The sequence below is a fragment of the Oncorhynchus kisutch genome, unplaced genomic scaffold (genome assembly GCF_002021735.2).
Source record: "Oncorhynchus kisutch isolate 150728-3 unplaced genomic scaffold, Okis_V2 Okis01b-Okis20b_hom, whole genome shotgun sequence".
NCBI classification, from domain to species: Eukaryota; Metazoa; Chordata; class Actinopteri; order Salmoniformes; family Salmonidae; genus Oncorhynchus; species Oncorhynchus kisutch.
Window position 1 is genome coordinate 4,843,373 of NW_022261978.1, and position 27,089 is coordinate 4,870,461.

Genomic DNA, 27,089 nt, shown 5'->3' on the forward strand with positions numbered 1-27,089 from the left:
ATAGACGGAATCAACTATATACAATATGTTAATATCTGTGGTCAGGTCTGATGGTATCTATGATATATACAGTACTCTGTAAAGCCTCTCCTCCTGTCTGTGGTCAGGTCTGATGGTATCTATGATATATACAGTACTCTGTAAAGCCTCTCCTCCTGTCTGTGGTCAGGTCTGATGGTATCTATGATATATACAGTACTCTGTAAAGCCTCTCCTCCTGTCTGTGGTCAGGTCTGATGGTATCTATGATATATACAGTACTCTGTAAAGCCTCTCCTCCTGTCTGTGGTCAGGTCTGATGGTATCTATGATATATACAGTACTCTGTAAAGCCTCTCCTCCTGTCTGTGGTCAGGTCTGATGGTATCTATGATATATACAGTACTCTGTAAAGTCTCCCCTCATGTCTGTGGTCAGGTCTGATGGTATCTATGATATATACAGTACTCTGTAAAGCCTCTCCTCCTGTCTGTGGTCAGGTCTGATGGTATCTATGATATATACAGTACTCTGTAAAGCCTCTCCTCCTGTCTGTGGTCAGGTCTGATGGTATCTATGATATATACAGTACTCTGTAAAGCCTCTCCTCCTGTCTGTGGTCAGGTCTGATGGTATCTATGATATATACAGTACTCTGTAAAGCCTCTCCTCCTGTCTGTGGTCAGGTCTGATGGTATCTATGATATATACAGTACTCTGTAAAGCCTCTCCTCCTGTCTGTGGTCAGGTCTGATGGTATCTATGATATATACAGTACTCTGTAAAGCCTCTCCTCCTGTCTGTGGTCAGGTCTGATGGTGTGGACCAGTGTTGGTCTGGTAGCCAAGGTGACAGTGTTAGGACTGGTCCTGCTCCTGTTCTACAGACAGAGGAGTGGAACCAGGAGACCACCACCACCACCACCACCAGTCTCCTCCAACACACAATCTGACCCTACTGGAGAGGTGAGAGACATAAGGAGGGTGTGTGTGTCCATAATAACTTGTAGTGTAGAGGTGATAGACAGGGAGGTGGTAAACTTAACATCTAAGGGTTGAGTGTGTGAGTCTACAGCCTCTTGTGCAGTGGTGGTGAACCTTTTTGCCATCAAGGGCCGTTTGGGTATTTATGTATTAATTTGGGGGCCATATTATTAAAAACAATGCTCTGCTTTATTGATATTTTAACGTGACTTTAATAACTGACATTGGTTTTATAGTTAATATGACTAATATGATGTTTCTTGTGTTTAGAAAAGTGCTATTCCTATTAAAATAAATATTAGTATTGTATATAATGCTGTTGTGATTACTTGTTCAAACTCACCTCTACTGCAATGGCTGAAACTGCCTCTCTTGGTTGAGGCGTTTGATGTCAGCGAGCAGTGAACAATGTAGGGTATGTAAACATTATATTAGGTAGCATTGTTTAAAGTGGCTAGTGATATATTTTACATCATTTCCCATCAATTCCCATTATTAAAGTGGCTGGAGTTGAGTCAGTGTGTTGGCAGCAGCCACTCAATGTTAGTGGTGGCTGTTTAACAGTCTGATGGCCTTGAGATAAAGTGTAAGGGGTGCATCAAAGCAGGATCCCTTTACATTTGTGTGTATAAGGTAGTCATTGTGAATTTGTTAGATTACTTGTTAGATATTACTGCACTGTAGGAACTAGAAGCACAAGCATTTCGCTACACTTGCATTAACATCTGCTAACCATGTATATGTGACCAATAACATTTGATTTGACTACACACACACACTGACAAACACACAAACACACACATTTTGATAAGTTTTAATGAAAAGCTTAAAAAGCCAAAGTGTATGTACATATACAAAAGATATGTAAATCTCAAAGGTACAATGGACTATTATGGCTTTACTGTCTTCATTATTATAACAGACTAAATTAAGCCAAGATAAAACACATAGTTCATATTTACACAAGTATTTACAAAAATGTTGGTTGACTTTGAGAAAATCTCGAGATTTTAAACCCAGATGGGTAGTCCATGTGGTACATACAGTCAAATCACATGAGCTGTCTTTGTGATGTCACTTCCAAGATGGCAGAGCTGTGGTGACAACTCTTCATCTCTCTACGGTCCCAAGTGGCATCCTATTCTCATTAGAGGACTATATAGGGTTCTAGTTAAAAGTAGTGCGCTATATATGGAATTTGGAGCCATTTGGGATGCATGCCTTGTATTTTTGGTATTTTATTAGGATTCCCAGTAGCTGCTGCAAAAGCAGAATCTACTCTTCCTGGGGTCCAACATATACTGTATACTGTAGATCCTATAGTCCTCCATTATTCTGGGTAGCTGGGCTGTAGAGTGGAGGGCATCTTATATCATCTTTGCAGCAGCTAGTGTTAGCATAGATGTCACAGTGTGGGAGACTGGTGGCTTGGTCAGCAGGGTGGGTTGTAGAGTTGGTAGGTGAGTTGACAGTAGAGTAGACGGAAGAGATGACCAAAGGGAGTGTGTGTGTCTGTTTGTCTGTCTGCCTCTCTGATCTCCTCATACACACAGTCAACCTGCATACAGAACCAATGACAATAAATACATGTTCAGATGAAAAGAAGTGGAGGCCCTCAACCATCAACAACATGTTAGCCACTGTTTGTCTCCATGTAATGATAACAAGCTACAGTACAATCCCACTAGAGCAGGGGTGAGGGACGTCCAGCCTCCGGGACGTATACAGCTACGAGACCGTTTGATCAGGCCCCCGAGCCGATTCAAAAATCTTTTTTTGTAAATAAAAAAAGCTCTAGACGTTGTTTTTGCACAAAAATATATATATATTTTTTAATCCATGGAAATATGCTCGCACGGTTTTACGGACTGAAGGATGAAGTAAAACAATTAATGGCGATGAAACCTGTCGCGGAACTGAGTGATGACAAGTGGATGTGTGATTTGGCCTTCATGGTGGACATAACCAAGTATCTGTCTAAGTTGAACGTCAAGCTCCAAGGGCCGAACCAGCCTCTCAGCGATCTTCTGTCATACGTGAAATCGTTCGACGCAAAATGTAAACTGTGGTAAGTCCAACTAGAAAGGGGTAACACAGTACATTTTCCTACTCTGCAAGGACAAGAGCCTGAGATTACATGGGAATATGCCGGTGAGTGTGCAAGGCTAGCGAAGGCATTTTGTGGTTTAAAGATGTGAAAAGGAAACAACTGGAAATGAACATATTTCCAACCCCGTTTAACGTCGAACCAGCGGATGTGCCTGGTGGCACAAAGTCATTGAGCTGCAAAGCAATGACAAGCTCAAGGCCAGGTACAACAACCTCCCGCTCCTTGAGCTCTACAAAATGTATGTTAGCGCTGAGCAGTTTCCAAGGTTCTGAGGAGACATGCACTTAAATTTGCATCTGTGTTCAGGACGACCTACTGCTGTGAGGAGTTATTTTCCAAACTGACTCTTGCAAAGACTTGATTCCACTCAAGACAGACTGACTCAGTTACCTTAGCCTTCTTGGCCACCATTGTTCCTGTTTCCATCAGCATGTGGGGACAGCAGACTGGGATAGGGATTGATTTAATATGTCCAGCCAGCTGGTCTGCGCTCTGAGGACACGGTTAGGGATGATGTCTGGGCCAGCAGCCTTGTGAGGGTTAACACGTTTAAATGTTTTACCCACGTTGGCCACGAAGAAGGAGAGGTCACAGTCTATGGTAGCGGGCCATGTCGGTGCCACTGATCCGTGATTGTCTGTAGAGCCTGCCACATACGTCTCATGTTTGAGCCGTTGAATTGCGACTCCAATTTCTCTCTCTACTGACACTTTGCTTGTTTGATTGCCTTGCGGAGGGAATAACTCCACCATTTGTATTCGGTCATGTTTCTAGTCGATTCAATGTGGTGATTCACGCTTTCAGTTTCGAAGGAATGCTGTCATCAATCCACAGTTTCTGTTTTAAGGAAGGGTTTACTAGTGAAAGTAGTGTGTTTTTGTCAGTGTGTGTGTGTGTTTGTGTAGTATGTTTTTGTCAGTGTGTGTGTATGTGTAGTGTGTTTTTATCAGTGTGTGTTTGTCAGTGTGTGTGTATGTAGTGTGGTTTTGTCAGTGTGTGTGTGTGTGTGTGTAGTGTGTTTTTGTCAGTGTGTGTGTGTGTGTGTGTGTAGTGTGGTTTTGTCTGTGTGTGTAGTGTGGTTTTGTCAGTGTGTGTGTGTAGTGTGGTTTTGTCAGTGTGTGTGTGTGTAGTGTGTGTGTGTGTGTGTGTGTAGTGTGTGTTTGTCAGTGTGTGTGTGTGTGTGTGTGTGTGTAGTGTGTGTTTGTCAGTGTGTGTGTGTAGTGTGTGTTTGTCAGTGTTTGTGTATGTAGTGTGGTTTTGTGTGTGTGTATGTAGTGTGGTTTTGTCTGTGTGTGTAGTGTGGTTTTGTCAGTGTGTGTGTGTGTGTGTGTAGTGTGTTTTTGTCAGTGTGTGTGTGTAGTGTGGTTTTGTCTGTGTGTGTGTGTAGTGTGGTTTTGTCTGTGTGTGTGTAGTGTGGTTTTGTCTGTGTGTGTGTGTAGTGTGGTTTTGTCAGTGTGTGTGTAGTGTGTGTGTGTAGTGTGTGTTTGTCAGTGTGTGTGTAGTGTGTGTTTGTCAGTGTGTGTGTATGTAGTGTGGTTTTGTCAGTGTGTGTGTGTGTGTAGTGTGTTTTTGTCAGTGTGTAGTTTGTTGTTGTCAGTGTGTGTGTGTAGTCAGGTGAGGGGGTTTTCTCGTAACAGAGAACTGTGCTGGTTTCTCTTCTCAGGACTGTTCCCTCTTGACTTTCTCACTTACTGGGAAACTGTGTGAGTGAGTGAGTGAGTGAGTGTGTGTTCCTCCTGACAGAGCTGGTGTAACTGAGTCAGGTTTGTAGGCCTCCTTGCTCGCACACACTTTTTCAGTTCTGCCCACAAGTATTCTATAGGATTGAGGTTAGGTCTTTGTGATGGCCACTCCAATACCTTGACTTTGTTGTCCTTAAGCCATTTTCCACAACTTTGGAAGTATGCTTGGGGTCATTGTTCATTTGGAAGACCCATTTGTGACCAAGCTTTAACTTCCTGACTGATGTCTTGAGATGTTGCTTCATTATATCCACATACTTTTCCTGCCTCATGATGCCATCTATTCTGTGAAGTGAACCAGTCTCTCCTGCAGCAAAGCATCCCCCACAACATGATGCTGCCACCCCCGTGCTTCACGTTTGGGATGGTGTTTTTCAGCTTGCAAGCCTCCCCCTTTATCCTAAAGACTCTTTATATACACTCCAGTGTCATTAACCCCTCCACACTCTGTTATATACTCCAGTGTCATTAACCTCCCCACACTCTGTTATATACTCCAGTGTTAGTAACCCCCCCAAACTCTGTTATATACTCCAGTGTCATTAACCCCCCCCAGACTCTGTTATATACTCCAGTGTCATTAACCCCCCCCAGACTCTGTTATATACTCCAGTGTCATTAACCCCCCCACACTCTGTTATATACTCCAGTGTTAGTAACCCCCCCAGACTCTTTATATACACTCCAGTGTCATTAACCCCCCCACACTCTGTTATATACTCCAGTGTTAGTAACCCCCCCCCCCCACCCAGACTCTGTTATATACTCCAGTGTCATTAACCCCCCCACACTCTGTTATAAACTCCAGTGTTAGTACCCCCCCAGACTCTGTTATAAACTCCAGTGTTAGTACCCCCCCACACTCTGTTATATACTCCAGTGTTAGTAACCCCCCCCCCACGCAGACTCTGTTATATACTCCAGTGTTAGTAACCACCCCCCCAGACTCTGTTATATACTCCAGTGTTAGTAACCCCCCCAGACTCTGTTATATACTCCAGTGTCATTAACCCCCCCAGACTCTGTTATATACTCCAGTGTTAGTAACCCCCCCAGACTCTGTTATATAATCCAGTGTTAGTAACCCCCCCCCCCCCCAGACTCTGTTATATACTCCAGTGTTAGTAACCCCCCCCAGACTCTGTTATATACTCCAGTGTCGTTAACCCCCCCAGACTCTGTTATATACTCCAGTGTTAGTAACCCCCCCAGACTCTGTTATATACTCCAGTGATAGTACCCCCCAGACTCTGTTATATACTCCAGTGTAATTAACCCCCCCAGACTCTGTTATATACTCCAGTGTTAGTACCCCCCCCCAGACTCTGTTATATACCCCAGTGTTAGTAACCCCCCCAGACTCTATTATATACTCCAGTGTTAGTAACCCCCCCAGACTCTGTTATATACTCCAGTGTTAGTACCCCCCCCAGACTCTGTTATATACTCCAGTGTTAGTACCCCCACCCAGACTCTGTTATATACTCCAGTGTTAGTAACCCCCCCAGACTCTTTATATACACTCCAGTGTCATTAACCCCCCCACACTCTGTTATAAACTCCAGTGTCATTAACCCCCCCAGACTCTGTTATATACTCCAGTGTTAGTACCCCCCCCAGACTCTGTTATATACTCCAGTGTTAGTACCCCCACCCAGACTCTGTTATATACTCCAGTGTTAGTAACCCCCCCAGACTCTGTTATATACTCCAGTGTTAGTACCCCCCCCAGACTCTGTTATATACTCCAGTGTTACTAACCCCCCCAGACTCTGTTATATACTCCAGTGTTAGTAACCCCCCCACACTCTGTTATAAACTCCAGTGTTAGTACCCCCCCAGACTCTGTTATATATTCCAGTGTTAGTAACCCCCCCCACCCAGACTCTGTTATATACTCCAGTGTTAGTAACCCCCCCCAGACTCTTTATATACACTCCAGTGTCATTAACCCCCCCACACTCTGTTATAAACTCCAGTGTCATTAACCCCCCCAGACTCTGTTATATACTCCAGTGTTAGTAACCCCCCCAGACTCTGTTATATACTCCAGTGTTAGTAACCCCCCCCCCAGACTCTGTTATATACTCCAGTGTTAGTAACCCCCCCAGACTCTGTTATATACTCCAGTGATAGTACCCCCCCAGACTCTGTTATATACTCCAGTGTCATTAACCCCCCCAGACTCTGTTATATACTCCAGTGTCATTAACCCCCCCCAGACTCTGTTATATACTCCAGTGTTAGTACCCCCCCAGACTCTGTTATATACTCCAGTGTAATTAACCCCCCCAGACTCTGTTATATACTCCAGTGTTAGTACCCCCCCCCCCCAGACTCTGTTATATACCCCAGTGTAATTAACCCCCCCAGACTCTATTATATACTCCAGTGTTAGTAACCCCCCCAGACTCTGTTATATACTCCAGTGTTAGTACCCCCCCAGACTCTGATATACTCCAGTGTTAGTAACCCCCCCAGACTCTGTTATATACTCCAGTGTTAGTACCCCCACCCAGACTCTGTTATATACTCCAGTGTTAGTACCCCCCAGACTCTGTTATATACTCCAGTGTTGGTAACCCCCCCCCCAGACTCTGTTATATACTCCAGTGTTAGTAACCCCCCCCAGACTCTGTTATATACTCCAGTGTTAGTAACCTCCCCCAGACTCTGTTATATACTCCAGTGTTGGTAACCCCCCCCAGACTCTGTTATATACTCCAGTGTTAGTACCCCCCCCCCAGACTCTGTTATATACTCCAGTGTTAGTACCCCCCCAGACTCTGTTATATACTCCAGTGTTAGTAACCCCCCCAGACTCTGTTATATACTCCAGTGTTAGTAACCCCCCCAGACTCTGTTATATACTCCAGTGTTAGTACCCCCCCCCCAGACTCTTATATACTCCAGTGTTAGTAACCCCCCCCCAGACTCTGTTATATACTCCAGTGTTAGTAACCCCCCCAGACTCTGTTATATACTCCAGTGTTAGTAACCCCCCCCAGACTCTGTTATATACTCCAGTGTTAGTAACCCCCCCCCCCCCCCGGACTCTGATATATACTCCAGTGTTAGTAACCCCCCCCCAGACTCTGTTATATACTCCAGTGTTAGTACCCCCCCCAGACTCTGTTATATACTCCAGTGTTAGTAACCCCCCCCAGACTCTGTTATATACTCCAGTGTTAGTAACCCCCCCAGACTCTTTATATACACCCCAGTGTCATTAACCCCCCCACACTCTGTTATATCCTCCAGTGATAGTACCCCCCCAGACTCTGATATATACTCCAGTGTCATTAACCCCCCCAGACTCTGTTATTTACTCCAGTGTTAGTAACCCCCCCAGACTCTGTTATATACTCCAGTGATAGTACCCCCCCCCCAGACTCTGTTATATACTCCAGTGTAATTAACCCCCCCAGACTCTGTTATATACTCCAGTGTTAGTACCCCCCCCAGACTCTGTTATATACTCCAGTGTTAGTAACCCAGTGTATACCTTAATTGAATACATTAATACACCCCCATATTGAACTGTTACTATCAGACCTCAATACATTAATACACACCCCATATTGAACTGTTACTATTAGACCTCAATACATTAATACACACCCCATATTGAACTGTTACTATCAGACCTCAATACATTAATACACACCCCATATTGAACTGTTACTATCAGACCTCAATACATTAATACACACCCCATATTGAACTGTTACTATCAGACCTCAATACATTAATACACACCCCATATTGAACTGTTACTATCAGACCTCAATACATTAATACACACCCCATATTGAACTGTTACTATCAGACCTCAATACATTAATACACATCCCATATTGAACTGTTACTATCAGACCTCAATACATTAATACACACCTCATATTGAACTGTGTTACTCACTGAACACAGCACTCAATTCTTGGCATGTATCATTGTACGCTACAGTGATCAATACTGTACTTTATCCTTCAACACTGTTTTACTGTTTTGCTGTAGTCCTGAACACATAAATGTACTGTACCACTCAGTCCCAGATTATTTAACATTCTCTACCTGTCACTCAACTATCTCCCTTACCTGACTGTCTGTGAAACATGGTGACTATGGCAACTGTTATTGTAGAGATGATGTGAATGTGTTTCTTTGGTTGTTTCATAGCTGTGATCTGTGTGATGTCATCAGTGATCACAAAGAGAGGGACAGAAGGAGGAAATGACACCATTCAGTGTCCTTATGACCGGGGGTTTGAGACACACCAGAAGTACCTCTCTAAAGGGATCTGGGCCAACCGGGTTGATGTGATCAAAACCCAAACGCATCAGCACCCAGCGGTGACTCATAAAGGGAGATTCTCTCTGTATGACGACACAGAGAGAAGAGTCTTCACTGTGACCATCACTAACCTGGTCCTAGAGGATTCAGGGACATACTGGTGTGAAATAAACACATGGTGGTGGTATAACAAGACTGAAGTCAGGATCACTGTGGACAGAGGTTGGTGTCTAAGACATTCTATCAGTGTGTTTATGTCTGATTACATTTAACACATTATTTATTAGTGTTGATGCATTATATCTCTGTGTCTCTCCCTCACTCTATCTTTCTCCCTCACTCTCTCTCTCTCTATCTTTCTCCCTCTCTCTCTCTCTATCTTTCTCCCTCACTCTCTCTCTCTCTATCTTTCTCACTCTCTCTCTCTATCTTTCTCCCTCACTCACCCTCTCTATCTCACTCACTCTCTCTCTATCTTTCTCACTCACTCTCTCTCTTTCTCACTCACTCACTCTCTCTCTCTATCTTTCTCCCTCACTCACCCTCTCTATCTTTCTCCCTCACTCTCTCTCTCTATCTTTCTCCCTCACTCACTCTCTCTATCTTTCTCACTCACTCTCTCTCTCTTTCTCACTCACTCACTCACTCTCTCTCTATCTTTCTCCCTCACTCTCTCTATCTCACTCACTCTCTCTCTCTCTATCTTTCTCACTCACTCTCTCTCTCTTTCTCCCTCCCTCACTCTCTCTCTCTTTCTCCCTCACTCACCCTCTCTATCTCACTCACTCTCTCTCTCTATCTTTCTCACTCACTCTCTCTCTTTCTCACTCACTCACTCTCTCTCTCTATCTTTCTCCCTCACTCACCCTCTCTATCTTTCTCCCTCACTCTCTCTCTATCTTTCTCCCGCACTCACTCTCTCTATCTTTCTCACTCACTCTCTCTCTTTCTCACTCACTCACTCACTCTCTCTATCTTTCTCCCTCACTCACCCTCTCTATCTTTCTCCCTCACTCTCTCTCTCTATCTTTCTCACTCACTCTCTCTCTATCTTTCTCACTCACTCTCTCTCTCTTTCTCCCTCACTCACTCACTCTCTCTATCTTTCTCTTTTTATTTCGTTCTCTCTCTCTTTTTCTCACTCTCTCTCTCTCTCTCCATGACTCTCTATCTCTCTCTACAGCTCCTGTTCCTCCCAACCCTGGCTCCATCACCTCCAGATATCTCCTCTCCACGACACACCCATCAACAAACATTACCATGACAACTGACTCCTCAAACTCTACAGCAGGTATATTACCCTCAGTAGAACTGCTCTCTAAAGCCTACACGCTTATCTGTAGGCCTACATCTCTCTCTATCTCTGTCATCTCTCTCTCTTTCTGTCTACCTTTTGTTCTTACCCCTCACATCTCCCTCTCACATCTCCTCTTCTCCTCTCCACTCTACCACATCTCCTCTCCCCCTCTCTCCTCCCCCAGTCACTGATATTAACCCATGTTATTTAGTCCCTATAACCTGTCCAGTCATTATCTTTAGTCTTGTATCTGTACTCAGAGAGGTTTTGTATTGAGAGACTAGTAGTTATAGTCATTGTGTATTTATGACAATAAGAACATCAGGGCCTCAAGGTCAAGGTTCACACCACTTCCTCTGAAACACACAGAGTGGGTACTACTTTCAGTCTCGGAAACACCCACCCCAAACCACACACGTAAACGAGTACGCCTCTCTCTCTCTCGCTCTCTCTCATTGTTGGGGGTTTTCACCTAATTTATGTGACTCATATGTTCCAACAGATTATCATGACTAGAACACAAGGTAACAACAGCATCACCACCACAGACATGACTAGACCACAGGGTAACCACAGCATCATCACCACAGACATGACTAGACCACAAGGTAACCACAGAATCACCACCACAGACATGACAAGAACACAAGGTTACAACAGCATCACCACCACAGACATGGCTAGAACACAAGGTAACAACAGCATCACCACCACAGACATGACTAGAACACAAGGTAACAACAGCATCACCAACACAGACATGACTAGAACACAAGGTAACAACAGCATCACCACCACAGACATGACTAGAACACAAGGTATCAACAGCATCACCACCACAGACATGACTAGAACACAAGGTAACAACAGCATCACCACCACAGACATGACTAGAACACAAGGTAACAACAGCATCACCACCACAGACATGACTAGAACACAAGGTAACAACAGCATCACCACCACAGACATGACTAGAACACAAGGTAACAACAGCATCACCACCACAGACATGACTAGAACACAAGGTAACAACAGCATCACCACCACAGACATGGCTAGAAACAAAAAAAAGCTTTTAATTTGACGCCAAATAACACGGTTCAACTCAAATAGGTGAATTTAAACAGTGCAGTTTTTCCCTCGGCAAGGCAATCAGACAAGCGAAATGTCGGTAGAGGGACAAAGTGGAGTCACAATTCAATGGCTCAGACATGAGATGTATGTGGCAGCGTCTACAGGCAATTACGGACAACTGCATTGCCCTCAACCACAAGGCTCTCCAGAGGGTGGTCTGCACAACACATCACCGGGGGAAAACTACCTGCCCTCCAGGACACCTACACCATCACAGGAAGGCCATAAAGATCATCAAGGACAACAACCACCCCAGCCACTGCCTGTTCACCCCGCTATAATCCAGAAGACGAGGTCAGTAGAGGTGATGGTGTACCTTTGATGATCTTCAGATGTTTTCACTCACGAGACTCCCAGTTAGACAACAAACGTTCCTTTTGTTCCATAAAGATATTTTTTATATCCAAATACCTCCGTTAGTTTGTTGCGTTATGCCCAGGAATCCACCGGAAAGAGCGGTCACGACAACGCAGACAAAAATTCCAAATTATATCCATAATGTACACAGAAACATGTCAAACGTTTTTTATAATCAATCCTCAAGGAGTTTTTCAAATATCTATTCGATAATATATCAACCGGGACAGTTGGCTTTTCACTAGGACCGGGAGTAACAATGGCCGCCTCTCTCTTTTGTGCACAAATCACTCTGAGAGCCCCCACCTGTCCACTTACGCAATGTGGTCGTTCACGCTCATTCTTCAAATTAAAAGCCTGAAACTATGTCTAAAGGCTGTTGACACCTTAGGGAAGCCATAGAAAAAGGAATCTGGTTGATATCCCTTTCAATGGGCAATAGGGATGCATAGGAACACAGCGGTTTCAAAATAAGAGTCACTTCCTGATTGGATTTTTCTCAGGCTTTCGCCTGCAATATCAGTTCTGTTATATTCACAGACAATATTTTTACAGTTTTGGAAACTTTAGAGTGTTTTCTATCCTAAGCTGTCAATTATATGCATATTCTAGCATCTGGTCCTGAGAAATAGGCCGTTTACTTTGGGAACGTTATTTTTCAAAAAATGAAAATAGTGCCCCTAGCTTCAAGAGGTTTTAAATAATGCCACTTTAATAATGTTTACATATCTAACATTACTCATCTCATATGTAAATTGTAATGATGTGCGCTGAGAGTCGGGGAGGAAGTTCAAGAAGTGTTCTAATAAATAAACACAACATAATACAAAAATAAGAAACACAAACAATGCACCTAACTGACCCAGGAACAGAAACAATAACGCCTGGGGAAAGAACCTGTCACGACTTCGGCCGAAGTCAACTCCCCTCCTTGTTAGGCGGCGTTCGGCGGTCGACGTCACCGGCCTTCTAGCCATCACCGCTCCATTTGTCATTTTTCCATTTGTTTTGTCTTGTTCTCCGCACACCTGGTTTACATTCCCTAATCACAATGCATATATATATATATTCCTCTGTTCCCCCCATGTCTTTGTGTGGAATTGTTTTGTTACGTGTTTAGTGTTACGCACTAGACTGGTTTTTCCTCTGGGTGTTCTAGGTAACGTGCTGTTTTCTGGTGTTGGTCTGGGTGTTCTAGGGGATCTGATGTTCTCTGGTATTGGTCTGGGTGTTCTAGAGTAGGGGGACAAGGTGGTTAGGAACCTGGTACAGTAGGGGGACTATGTGGATAGGAAACTGGTACAGTAGGAGGACTAGGTGGATAGGAAACTGGCACAGTAGGGGGACTAGGTGGATAGGAAACTGGTACAGTAGGATGAATAGATGGTTTGGAAACTGGTACAGTAGTGGGAGGGGGACTTGGTGGTTAGGATACTGGTACAGTAGGGGGACTAGGTGGTTAGGAAACTGGTACAGTAGTTGTAGGAGGACTAGGTGGTTAGGAAACTGGTACAGTAGGGGGACTAGGTGGTTAGGAAACTGGTACAGTAGGGAGACTAGGTGGTTAGGAAACTGGTTTAGTAGGGGGACTAGGTGGATAGGAAACTGGTACAGTAGTTGTAGGAGGACTAGGTGGTTAGGAAACTGGTACAGTAGGGGGACTAGGTGGTTAGGAAACTGGTACAGTAGGGGGACCAGGTGGTTAGGAAACTGGTAGAGTAGGGGACTAGGTGGTTTGGAAACTGGTAGAGTAGGGAGACTAGGTGGTTAGGAAACTGGTAGAGTAGGGAGACTAGGTGGTTAGGAAACTGGTACAGTAGGGGGACTAGGTGGTTAGGAAACTGGTACAGTAGGGGGACTAGGTGGATAGGAAACTGGTACAGTAGGGGGACTAGGTGGTTAGGAAACTGGTACAGTAGGGGGACTAGGTGGTTAGGAAACTGGTACAGTAGGGGGACTAGGTGGTTAGGAACCTGGTACAGTAGGGGGACTAGGTGGTTAGGAACCTGGTACAGTAGGAGGACTAGGTGGTTAGGAAACTGGTACAGTAGTTTAGGAAGGAGAAAGAGAAGGGTACATACACATATATATTATTATCTTGTATTTGTAGTTCTAGGTCTTCCAGTGGTCATCATGGTGTGTGTGAGTCTGACTGTGTTGGTGGTGGGACTCATCCTGCTACTGATCTACAAATGGAGGAGAGACAGGACATCATCAAGTGAGTAACTCTCAGATTAATATTTATGTGTAGTGGAGTATACTGACTTCTTAATACCCACTGATACATATCAACGTAGTGGAGTATACTGACTTCTTAATCCCCACTGATACATATCAACGTAGTGTAGTGGAGTATACTGACTTCTTAATACCCACTGATACATATCAACGTAGTGGAGTATACTGACTTCTTAATCCCCACTGATACATATCAACGTAGTGTAGTGGAGTATACTGACTTCTTAATCCCCACTGATACATATCAACGTAGTGTAGTGGAGTATACTGACTTCTTAATCCCCACTGATACATATCAACGTAGTGTAGTGGAGTATACTGACTTCTTAATCCCCACTGATACATATCAACGTAGTGGAGTATACTGACTTCTTAATCCCCACTGATACATATCAACGTAGTGTAGTGGAGTATACTGACTTCTTAATCCCCACTGATACATATCAACGTAGTGGAGTATACTGACTTCTTAATACCCACTGATACATATCAACGTAGTGTAGTGGAGTATACTGACTTCTTAATCCCCACTGATACATATCAACGTAGTGGAGTATACTGACTTCTTAATCCCCACTGATACATATCAACGTAGTGTAGTGGAGTATACTGACTTCTTAATCCCCACTGATACATATCAACGTAGTGTGGTGGAGTATACTGACTTCTTAATCCCCACTGATACATATCAACGTAGTGTGGTGGAGTATACTGACTTCTTAATCCCCACTGATACATATCAACGTAGTGGAGTATACTGACTTCTTAATCCCCACTGATACATATCAACGTAGTGTAGTGGAGTATACTGACTTCTTAATCCCCACTGATACATATCAACGTAGTGGAGTATACTGACTTCTTAATCCCCACTGATACATATCAACGTAGTGTAGTGGAGTATACTGACTTCTTAATCCCCACTGATACATATCAACGTAGTGGAGTATACTGACTTCTTAATCCCCACTGATACATATCAACGTAGTGTAGTGGAGTATACTGACTTCTTAATCCCCACTGATACATATCAACGTAGTGGAGTATACTGACTTCTTAATCCCCACTGATACATATCAACGTAGTGGAGTATACTGACTTCTTAATCCCCACTGATACATATCAACGTAGTGTAGTATACTGACTTCTTAATCCCCACTGATACATATCAACGTAGTGTAGTGGAGTATACTGACTTCTTAATCCCCACTGATACATATCAACGTAGTGGAGTATACTGACTTCTTAATCCCCACTGATACATATCAACGTAGTGTAGTGGAGTATACTGACTTCTTAATCCCCACTGATACATATCAACGTAGTGGAGTATACTGACTTCTTAATACCCACTGATACGTATCAACGTAGTGGAGTATACTGACTTCTTAATCCCCACTGATACATATCAACGTAGTGGAGTATACTGACTTCTTAATACCCACTGATACATATCAACGTAGTGGAGTATACTGACTTCTTAATACCCACTGATACATATCAACGTAGTGGAGTATACTGACTTCTTAATCCCCACTGATACATATCAACGTAGTGTAGTATACTGACTTCTTAATCCCCACTGATACATATCAACGTAGTGTAGTGGAGTATACTGACTTCTTAATCCCCACTGATACATATCAACGTAGTGTAGTATACTGACTTCTTAATCCCCACTGATACATATCAACGTAGTGGAGTATACTGACTTCTTAATCCCCACTGATACATATCAACGTAGTGGAGTATACTGACTTCTTAATCCCCACTGATACATATCAACGTAGTGGAGTATACTGACTTCTTAATACCCACTGATACATATCAACGTAGTGGAGTATACTGACTTCTTAATCCCCACTGATACATATCAACGTAGTGGAGTATACTGACTTCTTAATCCCCACTGATACATATCAACGTAGTGGAGTGGAGTATACTGACTTCTTAATCCCCACTGATACATATCAACGTAGTGTAGTGGAGGTATAGGCTGTATCAGTAGGAGATCTCAGAAGTGCTCAACATGTCAACAACATGCTATTAAATAACAGAACTCCATATCATTCAGGAACAGGCCAGATTGATATTTCTCCTAATTACAAAAAGTGCACTTGATGATATGATGCTGCTGTGTTAAAAAACGAATGTTTTATTTTAATGTTTATCTATTGATGGTCAGATACTTCAGCTGTAACTGGTTCTGTTGAACATGATTTAAACAGGTGATAGACAACTGTATCACTGTTACAACCCTCGACTGTTCTCTTATTTAACAACCTGTAACTGGTTCTGTTGAACATGATTTTAACAGGTGATAGACAACTGTATCACTGTTACAACCCTCGACTGTTCTCTTATTTAACAACCTGTAACTGGTTCTGTTGAACATGATTTTAACAGGTGATAGACAACTGTATCACTGTTACAACCCTCGACTGTTCTCTTATTTAACAACCTGTAACTGGTTCTGTTGAACATGATTTTAACAGGTGATAGACAACTGTATCACTGTTACAACCCTCGACTGTTCTCTTATTTAACAACCTGTAACTGGTTCTGTTGAACATTATTTTAACAGGTGATAGACAACTGTATCACTGTTACAACCCTCGACTGTTCTCTTATTTAACAACCTGTAACTGGTTCTGTTGAACATGATTTAAACAGGTGATAGACAACTGTATCACTGTTACAACCCTCGACTGTTCTCTTATTTCACAACCTGTAACTGGTTCTGTTGAACATGATTTTAACAGGTGATAGACAACTGTATCACTGTTACAACCCTCGACTGTTCTCTTATTTCACAACCTGTAACTGGTTCTGTTGAACATGATTTTAACAGGTGATAGACAACTGTATCACTGTTACAACCCTCGACTGTTCTCTTATTTAACAACCTGTAACTGGTTCTGTTGAACATGATTTTAACAGGTGATAGACAACTGTATCACTGTTACAACCCTCGACTGTTCTCTTATTTAACAACCTGTAACTGGTTCAGTTGAACATGATTTAAACAGGTGATAGACAACTGTATCACTGTTACAACCCTCGACTGTTCTCTTATTTAACAACCTGTAACTGGTTCTGTTGAACATGATTTTAACAGGTGATAGACAACTGTATCACTGTTACAACCCTCGACTGTTCTCTTATTTCACAACCTGTAACTGGTTCTGTTGAACATGATTTTAACAGGTGATAGACAACTGTATCACTGTTACAACCCTCGACTGTTCTCTTATTTAACAACCTGTAACTGGTTCTGTTGAACATGATTTTAACAGGTGATAGACAACTGTATCACTGTTACAACCCTCGACTGTTCTCTTATTTAACAACCTGTAACTGGTTCAGTTGAACATGATTTAAACAGGTGATAGACAACTGTATCACTGTTACAACCCTCGACTGTTCTCTTATTTAACAACCTGTAACTGGTTCAGTTGAACATGATTTAAACAGGTGATAGACAACTGTATCACTGTTACAACCCTCGACTGTTCTCTTATTTAACAACCTGTAACTGGTTCAGTTGAACATGATTTAAACAGGTGATAGACAACTGTATCACTGTTACAACCCTCGACTGTTCTCTTATTTCACAACCTGTAACTGGTTCAGTTGAACATGATTTTAACAGGTGATAGACAACTGTATCACTGTTACAACCCTCGACTGTTCTCTTATTTAACAACCTGTAACTGGTTCAGTTGAACATGATTTTAACAGGTGATAGACAACTGTATCACTGTTACAACCCTCGACTGTTCTCTTATTTAACAACCTGTAACTGGTTCTGTTGAACATGATTTTAACAGGTGATAGACAACTGTATCACTGTTACAACCCTCGACTGTTCTCTTATTTAACAACCTGTAACTGGTTCAGTTGAACATGATTTTAACAGGTGATAGACAACTGTATCACTGTTACAACCCTCGACTGTTCTCTTATTTAACAACCTGTAACTGGTTCAGTTGAACATGATTTAAACAGGTGATAGACAACTGTATCACTGTTACAACCCTCGACTGTTCTCTTATTTAACAACCTGTAACTGGTTCTGTTGAACATGATTTTAACAGGTGATAGACAACTGTATCACTGTTACAACCCTCGACTGTTCTCTTATTTAACAACCTGTAACTGGTTCTGTTGAACATGATTTTAACAGGTGATAGACAACTGTATCACTGTTACAACCCTCGACTGTTCTCTTATTTCACAACCTGTAACTGGTTCTGTTGAACATGATTTTAACAGGTGATAGACAACTGTATCACTGTTACAACCCTCGACTGTTCTCTTATTTAACAACCTGTAACTGGTTCAGTTGAACATGATTTAAACAGGTGATAGACAACTGTATCACTGTTACAACCCTCGACTGTTCTCTTATTTAACAACCTGTAACTGGTTCTGTTGAACATTATTTTAACAGGTGATAGACAACTGTATCACTGTTACAACCCTCGACTGTTCTCTTATTTAACAACCTGTAACTGGTTCAGTTGAACATGATTTAAACAGGTGATAGACAACTGTATCACTGTTACAACCCTCGACTGTTCTCTTATTTAACAACCTGTAACTGGTTCTGTTGAACATGATTTTAACAGGTGATAGACAACTGTATCACTGTTACAACCCTCGACTGTTCTCTTATTTCACAACCTGTAACTGGTTCTGTTGAACATGATTTTAACAGGTGATAGACAACTGTATCACTGTTACAACCCTCGACTGTTCTCTTATTTCACAACCTGTAACTGGTTCTGTTGAACATGATTTTAACAGGTGATAGACAACTGTATCACTGTTACAACCCTCGACTGTTCTCTTATTTAACAACCTGTAACTGGTTCTGTTGAACATGATTTTAACAGGTGATAGACAACTGTATCACTGTTACAACCCTCGACTGTTCTCTTATTTCACAACCTGTAACTGGTTCTGTTGAACATGATTTTAACAGGTGATAGACAACTGTATCACTGTTACAACCCTCGACTGTTCTCTTATTTAACAACCTGTAACTGGTTCTGTTGAACATGATTTTAACAGGTGATAGACAACTGTATCACTGTTACAACCCTCGACTGTTCTCTTATTTCACAACCTGTAACTGGTTCTGTTGAACATGATTTTAACAGGTGATAGACAACTGTATCACTGTTACAACCCTCGACTGTTCTCTTATTTCACAACCTGTAACTGGTTCTGTTGAACATGATTTTAACAGGTGATAGACAACTGTATCACTGTTACAACCCTCGACTGTTCTCTTATTTAACAACCTGTAACTGGTTCTGTTGAACATTATTTTAACAGGTGATAGACAACTGTATCACTGTTACAACCCTCGACTGTTCTCTTATTTAACAACCTGTAACTGGTTCAGTTGAACATGATTTAAACAGGTGATAGACAACTGTATCACTGTTACAACCCTCGACTGTTCTCTTATTTAACAACCTGTAACTGGTTCTGTTGAACATGATTTTAACAGGTGATAGACAACTGTATCACTGTTACAACCCTCGACTGTTCTCTTATTTAACAACCTGTAACTGGTTCTGTTGAACATGATTTTAACAGGTGATAGACAACTGTATCACTGTTACAACCCTCGACTGTTCTCTTATTTAACAACCTGTAACTGGTTCAGTTGAACATGATTTTAACAGGTGATAGACAACTGTATCACTGTTACAACCCTCGACTGTTCTCTTATTTAACAACCTGTAACTGGTTCAGTTGAACATGATTTAAACAGGTGATAGACAACTGTATCACTGTTACAACCCTCGACTGTTCTCTTATTTAACAACCTGTAACTGGTTCTGTTGAACATGATTTTAACAGGTGATAGACAACTGTATCACTGTTACAACCCTCGACTGTTCTCTTATTTAACAACCTGTAACTGGTTCTGTTGAACATGATTTTAACAGGTGATAGACAACTGTATCACTGTTACAACCCTCGACTGTTCTCTTATTTCACAACCTGTAACTGGTTCTGTTGAACATGATTTTAACAGGTGATAGACAACTGTATCACTGTTACAACCCTCGACTGTTCTCTTATTTAACAACCTGTAACTGGTTCAGTTGAACATGATTTAAACAGGTGATAGACAACTGTATCACTGTTACAACCCTCGACTGTTCTCTTATTTAACAACCTGTAACTGGTTCTGTTGAACATTATTTTAACAGGTGATAGACAACTGTATCACTGTTACAACCCTCGACTGTTCTCTTATTTAACAACCTGTAACTGGTTCAGTTGAACATGATTTAAACAGGTGATAGACAACTGTATCACTGTTACAACCCTCGACTGTTCTCTTATTTAACAACCTGTAACTGGTTCTGTTGAACATGATTTTAACAGGTGATAGACAACTGTATCACTGTTACAACCCTCGACTGTTCTCTTATTTCACAACCTGTAACTGGTTCTGTTGAACATGATTTTAACAGGTGATAGACAACTGTATCACTGTTACAACCCTCGACTGTTCTCTTATTTCACAACCTGTAACTGGTTCTGTTGAACATGATTTTAACAGGTGATAGACAACTGTATCACTGTTACAACCCTCGACTGTTCTCTTATTTAACAACCTGTAACTGGTTCTGTTGAACATGATTTTAACAGGTGATAGACAACTGTATCACTGTTACAACCCTCGACTGTTCTCTTATTTAACAACCTGTAACTGGTTCTGTTGAACATGATTTTAACAGGTGATAGACAACTGTATCACTGTTACAACCCTCGACTGTTCTCTTATTTAACAACCTGTAACTGGTTCTGTTGAACATGATTTTAACAGGTGATAGACAACTGTATCACTGTTACAACCCTCGACTGTTCTCTTATTTAACAACCTGTAACTGGTTCTGTTGAACATTATTTTAACAGGTGATAGACAACTGTATCACTGTTACAACCCTCGACTGTTCTCTTATTTAACAACCTGTAACTGGTTCTGTTGAACATGATTTAAACAGGTGATAGACAACTGTATCACTGTTACAACCCTCGACTGTTCTCTTATTTCACAACCTGTAACTGGTTCTGTTGAACATGATTTTAACAGGTGATAGACAACTGTATCACTGTTACAACCCTCGACTGTTCTCTTATTTCACAACCTGTAACTGGTTCTGTTGAACATGATTTTAACAGGTGATAGACAACTGTATCACTGTTACAACCCTCGACTGTTCTCTTATTTAACAACCTGTAACTGGTTCTGTTGAACATGATTTTAACAGGTGATAGACAACTGTATCACTGTTACAACCCTCGACTGTTCTCTTATTTAACAACCTGTAACTGGTTCAGTTGAACATGATTTAAACAGGTGATAGACAACTGTATCACTGTTACAACCCTCGACTGTTCTCTTATTTAACAACCTGTAACTGGTTCTGTTGAACATGATTTTAACAGGTGATAGACAACTGTATCACTGTTACAACCCTCGACTGTTCTCTTATTTCACAACCTGTAACTGGTTCTGTTGAACATGATTTTAACAGGTGATAGACAACTGTATCACTGTTACAACCCTCGACTGTTCTCTTATTTAACAACCTGTAACTGGTTCTGTTGAACATGATTTTAACAGGTGATAGACAACTGTATCACTGTTACAACCCTCGACTGTTCTCTTATTTAACAACCTGTAACTGGTTCAGTTGAACATGATTTAAACAGGTGATAGACAACTGTATCACTGTTACAACCCTCGACTGTTCTCTTATTTAACAACCTGTAACTGGTTCAGTTGAACATGATTTAAACAGGTGATAGACAACTGTATCACTGTTACAACCCTCGACTGTTCTCTTATTTAACAACCTGTAACTGGTTCAGTTGAACATGATTTAAACAGGTGATAGACAACTGTATCACTGTTACAACCCTCGACTGTTCTCTTATTTCACAACCTGTAACTGGTTCAGTTGAACATGATTTTAACAGGTGATAGACAACTGTATCACTGTTACAACCCTCGACTGTTCTCTTATTTAACAACCTGTAACTGGTTCAGTTGAACATGATTTTAACAGGTGATAGACAACTGTATCACTGTTACAACCCTCGACTGTTCTCTTATTTAACAACCTGTAACTGGTTCTGTTGAACATGATTTTAACAGGTGATAGACAACTGTATCACTGTTACAACCCTCGACTGTTCTCTTATTTAACAACCTGTAACTGGTTCAGTTGAACATGATTTTAACAGGTGATAGACAACTGTATCACTGTTACAACCCTCGACTGTTCTCTTATTTAACAACCTGTAACTGGTTCAGTTGAACATGATTTAAACAGGTGATAGACAACTGTATCACTGTTACAACCCTCGACTGTTCTCTTATTTAACAACCTGTAACTGGTTCTGTTGAACATGATTTTAACAGGTGATAGACAACTGTATCACTGTTACAACCCTCGACTGTTCTCTTATTTAACAACCTGTAACTGGTTCTGTTGAACATGATTTTAACAGGTGATAGACAACTGTATCACTGTTACAACCCTCGACTGTTCTCTTATTTCACAACCTGTAACTGGTTCTGTTGAACATGATTTTAACAGGTGATAGACAACTGTATCACTGTTACAACCCTCGACTGTTCTCTTATTTAACAACCTGTAACTGGTTCAGTTGAACATGATTTAAACAGGTGATAGACAACTGTATCACTGTTACAACCCTCGACTGTTCTCTTATTTAACAACCTGTAACTGGTTCTGTTGAACATTATTTTAACAGGTGATAGACAACTGTATCACTGTTACAACCCTCGACTGTTCTCTTATTTAACAACCTGTAACTGGTTCAGTTGAACATGATTTAAACAGGTGATAGACAACTGTATCACTGTTACAACCCTCGACTGTTCTCTTATTTAACAACCTGTAACTGGTTCTGTTGAACATGATTTTAACAGGTGATAGACAACTGTATCACTGTTACAACCCTCGACTGTTCTCTTATTTCACAACCTGTAACTGGTTCTGTTGAACATGATTTTAACAGGTGATAGACAACTGTATCACTGTTACAACCCTCGACTGTTCTCTTATTTCACAACCTGTAACTGGTTCTGTTGAACATGATTTTAACAGGTGATAGACAACTGTATCACTGTTACAACCCTCGACTGTTCTCTTATTTAACAACCTGTAACTGGTTCTGTTGAACATGATTTTAACAGGTGATAGACAACTGTATCACTGTTACAACCCTCGACTGTTCTCTTATTTCACAACCTGTAACTGGTTCTGTTGAACATGATTTTAACAGGTGATAGACAACTGTATCACTGTTACAACCCTCGACTGTTCTCTTATTTAACAACCTGTAACTGGTTCTGTTGAACATGATTTTAACAGGTGATAGACAACTGTATCACTGTTACAACCCTCGACTGTTCTCTTATTTCACAACCTGTAACTGGTTCTGTTGAACATGATTTTAACAGGTGATAGACAACTGTATCACTGTTACAACCCTCGACTGTTCTCTTATTTCACAACCTGTAACTGGTTCTGTTGAACATGATTTTAACAGGTGATAGACAACTGTATCACTGTTACAACCCTCGACTGTTCTCTTATTTAACAACCTGTAACTGGTTCTGTTGAACATTATTTTAACAGGTGATAGACAACTGTATCACTGTTACAACCCTCGACTGTTCTCTTATTTAACAACCTGTAACTGGTTCAGTTGAACATGATTTAAACAGGTGATAGACAACTGTATCACTGTTACAACCCTCGACTGTTCTCTTATTTAACAACCTGTAACTGGTTCTGTTGAACATGATTTTAACAGGTGATAGACAACTGTATCACTGTTACAACCCTCGACTGTTCTCTTATTTAACAACCTGTAACTGGTTCTGTTGAACATGATTTTAACAGGTGATAGACAACTGTATCACTGTTACAACCCTCGACTGTTCTCTTATTTAACAACCTGTAACTGGTTCAGTTGAACATGATTTTAACAGGTGATAGACAACTGTATCACTGTTACAACCCTCGACTGTTCTCTTATTTAACAACCTGTAACTGGTTCAGTTGAACATGATTTAAACAGGTGATAGACAACTGTATCACTGTTACAACCCTCGACTGTTCTCTTATTTAACAACCTGTAACTGGTTCTGTTGAACATGATTTTAACAGGTGATAGACAACTGTATCACTGTTACAACCCTCGACTGTTCTCTTATTTAACAACCTGTAACTGGTTCTGTTGAACATGATTTTAACAGGTGATAGACAACTGTATCACTGTTACAACCCTCGACTGTTCTCTTATTTCACAACCTGTAACTGGTTCTGTTGAACATGATTTTAACAGGTGATAGACAACTGTATCACTGTTACAACCCTCGACTGTTCTCTTATTTAACAACCTGTAACTGGTTCAGTTGAACATGATTTAAACAGGTGATAGACAACTGTATCACTGTTACAACCCTCGACTGTTCTCTTATTTAACAACCTGTAACTGGTTCTGTTGAACATTATTTTAACAGGTGATAGACAACTGTATCACTGTTACAACCCTCGACTGTTCTCTTATTTAACAACCTGTAACTGGTTCAGTTGAACATGATTTAAACAGGTGATAGACAACTGTATCACTGTTACAACCCTCGACTGTTCTCTTATTTAACAACCTGTAACTGGTTCTGTTGAACATGATTTTAACAGGTGATAGACAACTGTATCACTGTTACAACCCTCGACTGTTCTCTTATTTCACAACCTGTAACTGGTTCTGTTGAACATGATTTTAACAGGTGATAGACAACTGTATCACTGTTACAACCCTCGACTGTTCTCTTATTTCACAACCTGTAACTGGTTCTGTTGAACATGATTTTAACAGGTGATAGACAACTGTATCACTGTTACAACCCTCGACTGTTCTCTTATTTAACAACCTGTAACTGGTTCTGTTGAACATGATTTTAACAGGTGATAGACAACTGTATCACTGTTACAACCCTCGACTGTTCTCTTATTTCACAACCTGTAACTGGTTCTGTTGAACATGATTTTAACAGGTGATAGACAACTGTATCACTGTTACAACCCTCGACTGTTCTCTTATTTAACAACCTGTAACTGGTTCTGTTGAACATGATTTTAACAGGTGATAGACAACTGTATCACTGTTACAACCCTCGACTGTTCTCTTATTTCACAACCTGTAACTGGTTCTGTTGAACATGATTTTAACAGGTGATAGACAACTGTATCACTGTTACAACCCTCGACTGTTCTCTTATTTCACAACCTGTAACTGGTTCTGTTGAACATGATTTTAACAGGTGATAGACAACTGTATCACTGTTACAACCCTCGACTGTTCTCTTATTTCACAACCTGTAACTGGTTCTGTTGAACATGATTTTAACAGGTGATAGACAACTGTATCACTGTTACAACCCTCGACTGTTCTCTTATTTAACAACCTGTAACTGGTTCTGTTGAACATGATTTTAACAGGTGATAGACAACTGTATCACTGTTACAACCCTCGACTGTTCTCTTATTTACTACCATTCCAGTATTTTACAGTATTTTACTTGCTATATTGTATTTACTTTGCCATCATGGCCTTTTTTGCCTTTACCTCCCTTCTCACCTCATTTGCTCACATTGTATATAGACTTGTTTATACTGCATTATTGACTGTATGTTTGTTTTTACTCCATGTGTAACTCTGTGTCGTTTTATCTGTCGAACTGCTTTGCTTTATCTTGGCCAGGTCGCAATTGTAAATGAGAACTTGTTCTCAACTTGCCTACCTGGTTAAATAAAGGTAAATAAATAAATAAATAAATAAATTTAACAACCTGTAACTGGTTCATTTGAACATGATTTTAACAGGTGATAGACAACTGTATCACTGTTACAACCCTCGACTGTTCTCTTATTTCACAACCTGTAACTGGTTCTGTTGAACATGATTTTAACAGGTGATAGACAACTGTATCACTGTTACAACCCTCGACTGTTCTCTTATTTCACAACCTGTAACTGGTTCTGTTGAACATGATTTTAACAGGTGATAGACAAGATGTATCAATGTTACAACCATCGACTGTTCTCTTATTTAACAACCTGTAACTGGTTCTGTTGAACATGATTTTAACAGGTGATAGACAACTGTATCACTGTTACAACCCTCGACTGTTCTCTTATTTCACAACCTTGCTGAAATCAAGTCATTTGTCTTTCCATCAGTTACACAGGCTGTCAGTGACCTATTGATTGGTCGATTCACATCAACATCACTGTACATTTTCCAACTTGCTATCCAGCACTATCTTGTTTTGTTTTGTTTCACAGAACAGGGGAGTCCAGTTTATTAGCCTACAGTATATTATGCAGTACCAGTACTGTCACTAAACCCCTTTTAACACTAATACAAGGGGTAGAGTCCAGTTTATTAGACTACAGTATATTATGCAGTACCAGTACTGTCACTAAACCCCTTTTAACACTAATACAAGGGGTAGAGTCCAGTTTATTAGACTACAGTATATTATGCAGTACCAGTACTGTCACTAAACCCATTTTCACCCTGCTGGATCTGATTGATAATTTTCACATTTTCACTGTCAGTTCAGTTCCAGGCTTCAGTTGAATGACTAACCAGGCCAGCCCAGTCCAGCTTGGCTCTGTAGTGGGAAGAGAGGTACTGTAGGAACTCAGAACACAAGAACACAATGGTGGTTTACACACTGCAGAACTAAGCTGACACTGAGCCAAGCCCAGATGAGTTGGCCTGGATACTCATGCTGGAAATGTTACTGTATCTAATATCTAGGCCAGCAGAGTAAAACATGGGTTTGACTGGCTGATCATTTTAGGTCATTCAGA

The 27,089-nt window shown here is 41.1% G+C and overlaps 1 protein-coding gene across 4 annotated transcripts in view; it reads left to right on the forward strand.

The window, feature by feature from the left end:
• The first annotated feature begins 693 nt into the window (after positions 1-693).
• The window catches only part of LOC109884037 (CMRF35-like molecule 2), a 44,601-nt gene continuing 18,205 nt past the window's right edge, over positions 694-27,089 (forward strand). For 2 of the 4 annotated variants that reach the window (XM_031811354.1, XM_031811355.1), the window contains exons 1-2: positions 11,784-11,835; positions 14,009-14,116. In XM_031811354.1, the coding sequence (XP_031667214.1) occupies positions 14,032-14,116 (85 nt within the window). In that variant the 5' untranslated portion in view covers positions 11,784-11,835; positions 14,009-14,031. Of the gene's footprint in view, positions 945-8,321; positions 9,330-10,290; positions 10,399-11,783; positions 11,836-14,008; positions 14,117-27,089 lie in introns of those variants that run through there. The other 2 variants (XM_031811357.1, XM_031811356.1) reach the window with 2 other exon arrangements.